The sequence below is a fragment of the Diorhabda sublineata genome, chromosome 5 (assembly GCF_026230105.1).
Source record: "Diorhabda sublineata isolate icDioSubl1.1 chromosome 5, icDioSubl1.1, whole genome shotgun sequence".
NCBI lineage: Eukaryota > Metazoa > Arthropoda > Insecta > Coleoptera > Chrysomelidae > Diorhabda > Diorhabda sublineata.
In genome coordinates, this window is record NC_079478.1 from 17078645 (window position 1) to 17088552 (window position 9908).

Consider the following 9908-nt stretch of genomic DNA (forward strand, 5'->3'; position numbering starts at 1 on the left):
TCCATATTGTCTGCCTTAAGCAGCCTTATATGGCAGTTGTTGATCTGGCTTCTTAGGTCCTTCACTGGGTCGTGATAACTCTACAGGTCCATGCCCAAATTGTGAAACTTGTACGATGATTTTGTCGTGAACTACCAGTTTACATCGTACGGGATCTTTAGCGAAGGTTATGCTTTTCGTTTTTTCTGTGGATATAGTCATGTTCATAGCTCGGCTGACCTGGCAGAATTTTTGTAGTTGTCTCTATAGGTCGTCCTGCGTTTCCGCGAAAACAACTGCATCGTCGGCGTAGCATACCAGCTGATTCTTTGATTCTGTCCCAATGGGTATCTGGTGTTGGTATCTCTTCCGTATAAGTGCCTCCTGCCTTTACTTTGGTCGTGTTATTGGTATTGAGACTGCGGACTGCTCTTACGATGGTGTCTGGCGTTTCATTTGATATCAGTATATTTATGATGTCGGAGACCCTATCAAATGCCTTGGTCAAATCGATGAGGCAGACATACGCTGGTGTATTAAATCGAACGATTTTTCTTTTAGTTGTTTAATAATGAATATGGCGTCGGTCGTGAATCTGTTTCGTCTGAAACCTTGTTGTTCTTCCCTGTTCGTTATTTGTGTTTGAAGTATTTCCTAGTGAAGAGTTTCATGCTTGTATTCAGCAGTGTTATGCCCCTGTAGTTGTCTAGGTGCGTTTTCTGTCCTTTCTTAAATATATGAATAGTTATACTTTTGTGCCATTCCGTAGGTATTTTCGATGTCTCTAAAATTTGGTTATAGAGAATTTTTAAATGTTTACCTAGCTCACGACCGTCATATTTTAGAAGTTCGTTTGGGATGAGGTCCATTCCGGGAGCTTTATTCAGTTTTTTTTATTTCTTTCTTCTATGCTTCTTCGGTGTTATAAAGTTTCCTGAAGTGTTTTGCCAGCGATCCTGCGCACTATTTTCATTTCGGTGGTTTCTAATATTCTCTTTGTGTTCGATGTATCTGGTCTGGTTTCCGCTGTGTATGTTAATATAGGCCGGATGACAGCCTTGTAGATTCGGGATTTGGTCTCGATTTCGATATATTTGTTTCGGAAGATTGTATCGTTCAAGTAAGCTGAGGTTCGTGTTGCTTTTGCCGCTTAGTTTCTTACCTCCGCTTCGATATCACCGTATCCTGATATTTCTAAGCCTAGATACTTAAATTTCATCTTGTATTGTACAATTTCATCATCTACAATGTTGAATTTGGATAGTAATCTCTGTAGGTCTTCTGCAATCAGGACAGCATCATCGGCATAGCATAATATCTTGACGCCTTTGTTCCCCATTTTATAACCTTTCAGGTTGACGATGTTGAACAATACGGGGCTAATAGAATCTCCTTGTCGAATATCATTGTTTACATGAATTTCTTCGGTAGTTATGCCATTGATTATTGCCTCTATTTTGTTTCACTTGTAAATGTTTTCGATGTTATATGGGATTTGCCTGTTGTATAGAAGGTCATGGGTCAGGTCTACTCCCTACCCAAGATATAAAAACAGCAAAAAGCTCATAGAACCGAAACTCTGCGTCGGACAAGGACGGATGTAAAGATGATGAACCATACACACCTTCGGTTAACTAAACCTGGATATTTCTCCAATAAAAACTCATTCGCATCAGGTGTTCACTATATAACTCGGCATTGATAGCTAGACTATCTGAAATGATTTTGAAGTACACTAAACCTTTTACTATACACACAACAAGACTTTTCACTTGAATCCATCTCTATTTACAACAGGATCTGGTAACTGTCCTTTGTCTAACTGCTGATTTTCCATTTTTCGTCCAATAAAACGATCATCTTACGGCAAGGAGCTGTTTGCAAACGTTTCGCTTGAATATGGGTTAATTCGACAACTTTCATAGATATTATCTAATGATTTTAAATGGCGATGTCTGGCATCTTTAGAATGTTCAAAGGAGCTCGATACTCGGCGAGTACTGGTACTAGGATGTTTTTCTTTTACTTTTGGAAGATTTGAGCCCGTACGATCTTCAAGTGTCAAATCTCCACTAATAAAACGATTTAACCAACGCTGTATCGTTCTCTAATTAACTGTGTGTTCCCCTTTAATTTCAAGTATTTTTCTTTCTGCAACTTCTGCTTTGAACTGTCTCAACAATTCTCGAATTTGATATGTATCATACTCCATACTATTTATTATAAAAAACAAGAAGTTACGACATGTTTCAATTAGAACATAGAGACACCTTCTGTATTTAAAAAAGTTTTACTTCGTTGGGAAATTGAAAAGAAAAAAACTCAACCTGGCATGTTCCCAATTAGAGGATTGATATTCGAAGTGGAAGCATTGTATTAATTGTTCGAATTTATTAAGTTGAAACGAAAGTAAAAGTTTAATGCACATTCTCCCACATCGAACTGCATCATTTGTTTAAATCAGCGACTTGCATTTAAAAATTGATTGTTCAATGTTTAGAATTTTGTAGCACAAAATATTAATTCAATTTGTTAAGTTTTTCTAAATAATATTTTTTGTTATGCTAGAAATATCATCCAAGCCTTACCAAAAGCGCGACCAAAAAAGTAATATGCAAAATTTTCTCGATCATAGTACTTTTATAGAATGGCAACCTTGTTCGAATGTGACCTTATCGTAACTCTATGACGTGCATCAGTTTTTCCTAGCGTAAGATTTACATGTATTTGATTTTTTAGGTATGTCGTTAGGTGCTGGATATGCTTTATTACCAATATACGTAGGAGAAATTGCAGAGGACTATAACAGAGGCATGTTATCTCAAGCTATCAACGTCTTTTGGTCCACTGGAAATTTTATAGTATACTCAACTGGGCCGTTCATGTCCTACAAAGCGTTCAATTTAATGATAGCGATGCTCCCAACAATATTTTTCTTTCTTTTCCTTTTACTAGCTCCCGAATCTCCGTATTATTTGGTGGCGGAAAATAAAATGGAAAAAGCCGCCAAATCGCTAATGTTGTTGAGATCAAAAGACAAAGATGCTGTGCAAGAAGAACTAGTATTCATCAAAGACCAATTGAACGATCATAAAGAAAATGGCGGTTTAGCCGATTTATTCGCCGATAATATTGTTCGCAGAGCTTTTATAATATGTTTATTATTAGTATTCTCTCAAGAAATGTGCGGGTTTTCAGCGTTATTTTTCTACATGCAACTTATATTTCAGGCTTCTGGTTCTCAATTATCCGACGACATATCGTCACTCATAATATCGGTAATAATTCTAACCAGTAGTTTTATTTCTCCGTTCACGGTAGATCGCTTCGGTAGAAGAACTTTAATAGTCGTTTCTTGTTTCGGAATGTGTTTTTCGTTAGCAGCACTGGGAATATTTTTCTATTTATTAGAATATACTAGCGTAAGTACGGAACCATTATATTGGCTCCCTATAACTAGTTTAGTGTGTTTCATCTTCTTTTTTAATTTCGGGATGTCGGTACCTTGGACAGTTACGGCAGAAATGCTTCCGGGACACGTAAAAGAAACTGCTACTACTATTATCACTAGTACAAGTTGGATAGTAGCTTTTCTTTTAACTTTATTCTTCAATGACATAACTTCAATAATGGGAATGGGGCAGACTTTTTGGTGTTTTGGATTGTACTGTTTCGTAGCTGGTATAATGGTATTCCTTTTCGTACCAGAAACTAAAGGGAAAAGTTTTAGTGAAATTCAAGATATTCTTAGGTACGGTGGTATGTTTCATTTTAGATCTAAAAAATACGTATCTGAAAAAAGCAAAGGCGTAGAAAAATATTAGATAATTTTTTGTATTAATTAAATTGCAGAATAAGCTCGGTTTTCGTAAGGACAAAAATTAATTGTGTGGAAAAAGTCAAATAGAAAATGCAAAAGATGGTACAAATGATATTTGTAATACTCCTATATTCCTAATGGTCGTAAGTAGAAGGGTGGCCTATGAAGAGAGGCAGCAATGACTATAGTTCTTCCAATATCAATTGCAGACTATAGAAACCCTGGTTAGCAGTAATATTTCGAAGAAATTGTGTACATACGCCTTCCGACAGCTTCGACCAATAGCAATACATGTTTACGATTCCATGTTTTCATTGGTAAACAGTGGAAATGATGAATCCGCGTGGACTAACGGTTTGTTAGATGTTTACCGAGTAAATATTATTTTACATTCTTTAATTTGTTATGAGTGCCATGCGTATTTATGAAATATTGATTGATCCTCCCTTTCGCAGCTTAAAATCTATCTATTAGTAGCGTTCCTTTCCCATGAAATCTCAGATAATTTCTTCTTCTTCTTCCGCCTGTTGTTGGTTGCTGGGTGGATAAAGTAGCCAGATGACTGCCACTGCTGGTCCCAATCTCGGGTAAAGGAGGAGAGTTGTCAGGTGAGGCCAGCAACCTGCCTGACGTAAAAAGAATTGCTGCTCACAAATCCAACGATTAGCCTCGGTATAGGATAGTCCAAGCGTTGACGAACTCGACTAGAAATTGGAATACGAAACGGAATTCAATTCTACGTCCCATTTTAATTTTACTCAAATCAGATGAATTACCCCTTACCGCTGCAGCAACAACTTTTGTTTTGCGGAAATAACTCAATTCAGTTATTTGACGAATGATTGAAAAGTTTTAGGATATATTTACTTGTAGTTAGGATTTGCGAATTCATTTTTATTCTACTTTTGTATTGACTAGTGCATTTTGGTTTAGAATACAATGAACTGAATGCGTGTGTCTCAGTTTATTATTCCATTTGAGCCACCATATCAAAGTGAGAACAGGTGAGCTGATATTATCAGCTCAATTTGAAATGAATCAGATCATTTGCAGAAGGAAAGCTATGATTGTAATGAATTTTGTTTACCGATAATCCATTCACGATCATGCGCACTAGACTTAACGTATAATAAGTGAAACGTGCATTTTGGTGTCTTGAAAAGGAAGACGATCCAATAGTGCAGAAATACATACATCTGTCTCCGTCATATAGACTTGAAATGCTATGTGAATGCCCGAAAATAGAGCAATCGCACGAACGCAATTCTATATATAGATGTTAGATATTGAACGGAACAATTAAACATTTTGAAAATATAATTTTCAATTATTTAAAATAATATTTATATACATATATATATAAATAATTCATAATAACAAATGAAAAAAATAATAAACGTGCTTGATTCCAAATCACGACGCAAAAATGGTTACTACAAAGCGGTGCACAGAATGAACGCGAATATGGTGCGCTCTAGACGTTCATAAAAGTAATGGTTGGCTGGTAAACATAACCTTAAAAGTGAATGTATATAAAGAAATTTGAACGGTGATTAACGATTTTGAATCATTTATAATGTAATATATTCTTACTTTACTGTATGAAATGTGTAGAGAAATATATACAAAGCGACATTTGACACGGCGTTGGTGGGTAAGACCCCGCGATTTGAATAGATATATCTACAGTTACTTTACTAGATCCAGACGAATTTTTCAAACATAGATGAATGAATCGGGGTTATATTATAAACTTATTAACCAGACACTCAACAAAACATTCAATAAGAAAACCCTATTGTCGATTAGATCTGGAAGTTAATCACCAGTTCTTGTCACGGATTTTTCAAACGGGAATATGATTCCCAAAATAAATCTGGCATATTTTAGTTTTCTTGTATCTAACCGAATGTTTATTAAATAAACACTCATGAGCACGTACAAATTCTATCAGCCTTTTACTGAGAGAAGTCATTTTTCAGGATATCTGCAACTACAAACTACACTAGAAAAGTGAGGTTAGGTTTTTGACGTTCAGCGACGATTAGCGCTTAAAAAGTAGAAAGTTGGTTAACTTCGACGTCAAGAGCGCGTACGTTATGAGAGTTTCTCAACAAGTTGATCTATCTTTGACATTTATGAACGTCTTAAGAGTGTCATGCTCGTTTTCATTATGTATACCGCTTAACCGTGTTATAAGCTTCCAATGGATGGAGCGTCTCTCTTATACTTTCTTACTACAGTCGCTCAGTTTGTGCACAGCGGATCAAGTCTGAATAAGAGAGATATAAGAATGCAGTTGCTGTCTCTCTTGGTGGGCAGCACTTTTACTTACAGGGATCAGCAATATAGGAGTATTAAATATATGGTACAGTTCCTTTAAATCTGTTAATAATGTCAATGTTTTGACCTCTTCAGTGCAACCAGCTTAGTATTCTTTTTCGTAAAATCAATATAGCCAACTTAAATGTTTGTTTTTCTGTATCCCTGACTCCGATTTGTGGTTTTACTACATACAAGTCAACAGAGAAAAACTTTTTTGCCTTTACGAAAACTGAAGTTTAAAAATATAGTTTAAAGAAGTGTGAAAAGGCAGTTGAATTCGTTTAATTAATGAAATTTACAATTTTAATATACTCAAATCTTATCTGAAATCTTAAAAGCGGAAAGCTACTTACACATTTTTGTCAATTTAAATAATATCTATTTATATACTATAACTCTACTAACAATATAGGAGATGCGTATATAGTGAATGTATAAATTTGGGACGAGATTATTATTTGAAAAATTTTATTATTGATTTCTAGAATGAATACTCAAAAGTATAAAGCATGATGATCACAAAAAAGTGCGTAGTAAATTAGTTTTTCGTTAGTTTAATATCTATTGTTTCAAATATTTTGAAATTTTTTACTATCCTCTTGTAAATAGTGATTTATGGCAAATAGAATGAAAATATGAATCTTGATAAATGAATGATATTGTTCTGACTCCTTTTATTTATACTACTTTAATTCAATATTTCAATTTTTCAATATTTATATCTTTATCGTTTTTCTGTGTTTATGAAAAATTTTTTAGTTGGTAATGAATTTTATCTAAGTCCCCTATCAAATGTGATACTTTGAGTCACTCCTTGACATTAGGAAACGTCACATGTTTCATAACCTCCATATATCAGTTATGTAAACACTTTACGTACCTGTTTATTTATAAACATTGAAAACAATACTATTAAAGACACAGTTATTTAAAGTAAGTCCATTTTCTGGGTGAATATTCTCTTGAACTTCTTGTCAAATGTTAATTTCATTTGAAGCTGTGAATTCCTCTCTTATTTTCTAATGAACCCTCAACATAGCCCTCCACTTCACTGTTGGATTACCATTCTCCATGTTGCTTAGAATTTCCGCTTCTGACTCTGTCAGGAGAGACGTTGACGAGCGTCTGAAACAATGTCCGGTATATCCTTTAACATTAGGTAGACCCAGGTACTGAGTAATCTTTGCTAGTAATTTTCCAATGGTATTTATGCGCTCAAGTTGTATGACACATTTTCCATTATAATATCGCATAAACATATGTCGTGCTTTACAGCAAGAGGTCTAATGTTTTTATACTTTTTCAGGAGCTCTAATATTTCTATACTTTTTGAGGTCAACAAAATTGACACCAGCAATATTTCCAGCAGTGACCACAAATTCGCGAATAACATGTATTTTGCTTTCTGAGATTGTAAATTTAAAAAAAAGGTGCCGTCATCAAATACGTTTCCTTCTCATAGGAATGTCAATTCAGCTTTCCTGCGGGCTCCCGCAATCCCTATTATCATTGCGACCTAAATAACAGATTTATTTAATAATAAATTATAAACATATGGTAAATTAAGTCGAACTTTTGCAAATAGAAATATTCCGTCTTCAGCCTCTTTTATAAATCTTTCCACATCCTTTTTCGTCAAAATAGACGCCTTTAATGTTTTTAAATTTTCAAAATAGGCTTCATCTTTCAAATTTTTAGTAGGCCAGGGCGTATCTACTTGATTTTCAGGTATTAAACTACCCACTGCATTATTTGCAGACTGTCTTACTTCAAATGGAATGTCTGATTCACTATCTGAAGACATTTAAACTTGTTTTGACATATTTTCAAATATCGTTGTTTGCTTCCATAGAAACAATACTTCAAGACCTGCTTCTGTACTAACAATACTTTTAACACCATTTGTTTCCACATTAATATTTTCATTCATACGTAAATAACTATTTAATAATTATTATTTAGCAGCAATTTACCAATATTCGCTATTTTCTATGTCAATAAACCAAAAAGTACAAAACCTACAAATATCAGCAGTCTATCAATTACACTACTTGGGGCCAATTTTACAACCTAAGGTAAAACTGGAGATCAAAGTTTAAACTATAGTTTAAGCCAAGAATAAACAAAATAGCTATTTTACAGGTCAGTCAAAAAGACATTTTTATGCCAATTGTGACAAATATAACCAAAATTTTTTTGATATCCGTTTAAGAAGGTTTATGAACAAAAAACCAAAAAAATCGAGCAATTTCTATGAAGTAGTACTTTAGGTTAACCTTGTGAAGAAATGCAAAGAAACAGTCGAATCCAAAAAAAATGATGCGGTAACTTAGAGGAAGGAAAAACATTGGGAGGAGTTGGAAAATAAATTTAATGATGAAAATAAAAAAAACGGTTATGTTTTCGATAGTATCATAACAAAATTAAAACGTATTGAAGATTCGCTCTAGAACGAATAAATTCTTGTTTTCTCGGCGCAAAGACAATGTTGATAATGTCTTCAACATCATCGTAAAGTTTATCAAATCTTCAATCATTCTACCTTTTTAATATTGTAAAAATGTAAACAATTTGAAATATTTAGGTTAGGTTAGGTACCCTCAGACCGCCTGTAACGTTTAATCCGAAGTTTGTCACTTATCCTACATTTGAGGTTTAACCCTCATTTGTAAAATTGGGCCTTGAAGGAATTACCATAATTAATGTTTAAATAAACAGTGAGCGTCAGATTATTTTTCAACATTGTGATCATGATCAGAGTTTTTGAAAAGCCTTATTAAGAGTTTCAAACTAACTATAGATCCACTTATTTGGGACATTTTCCAAATAATAATCATATTCCTTAATTTAGCTTATCACTGTATAATTAGAAAGTAGAACACTTAAAATATATTACTTAACGGACAATTGTAATATGTTTAGAACTACAGTATTATTTTTAGTTAGATTTATTTTATTTAATTTTATTTATGTAGTGCCATAGTAAAAGCATTCATTAATTTTATGTAAAAGTATTCAAGATTTTTTATTCCTATTTATAATTATATAATTTAATGTATAAATATACAGGGTGAATCACGTTGTATATTCTTGGAAGAAAAAACTGTAACCAGTGATGAAAAATTTTAATAAAATTTTGTCAGTATTGAATTTTAATCCCTATGTGCACAAAATAAGATAGTGTTTGTTATTTTTCCATATTTCAATATATTAGAAGATCTATTCATTTTATAATCTGGGAATTACACATTTTCCATTAGATTGTATGTATAACTTTTTATGCTTCAAAACATTTCAGTCAAAAATACAATGATTTTTTTAATTTAAATACTTCACTATTATCTATTTTATTGAAAATATTGATCATTATTTTATTGGAAAAATTGAAAACTATTTTATTAAGAAGAATAATTATATTTTTAAAACAATGTAACTTATCTACAAGATTATTTGATCAAAGAATAATCTGTAACGTATAAGTAGTTAATCACTGTGATATGATAGGAAATGACAACAATAAACGAGATATTGCTGACATTATTTTGTGTTTTATTGTATACACATATTCTCCGTTTTGAACTAAAATTATAGGAAAATTTACAGAACATAAATACAAAATTATAAAGATGGACTTAGCCTCATAACTAACTAGACCCTATGTCCCACTTTTAAGCTATCCAGTTGTGCCCAACAACTGGACAGTGTTAGAAAAACCGTCTCTGTAAGCATGCATCGCTTGGATAAATCCGCGGATCTCAGTTTCGCGTGGACTCCTTCCTCTCCC

The 9908-nt window shown here is 33.3% G+C and overlaps 1 protein-coding gene across 1 annotated transcript in view; it reads left to right on the forward strand.

Annotated features, from left to right (window-relative positions):
* LOC130444538 (facilitated trehalose transporter Tret1-like) overlaps positions 1-9664 on the forward strand; it is a 40506-nt gene extending 30842 nt beyond the window's left edge. The window contains exon 3 of the mRNA XM_056779732.1: positions 2719-9664. Within this exon, the coding sequence (XP_056635710.1) occupies positions 2719-3803 (1085 nt within the window). The 3' untranslated portion in view covers positions 3804-9664. The remainder of the gene's footprint in view (positions 1-2718) is intronic.
* The last annotated feature ends 244 nt before the right edge of the window (positions 9665-9908 follow it).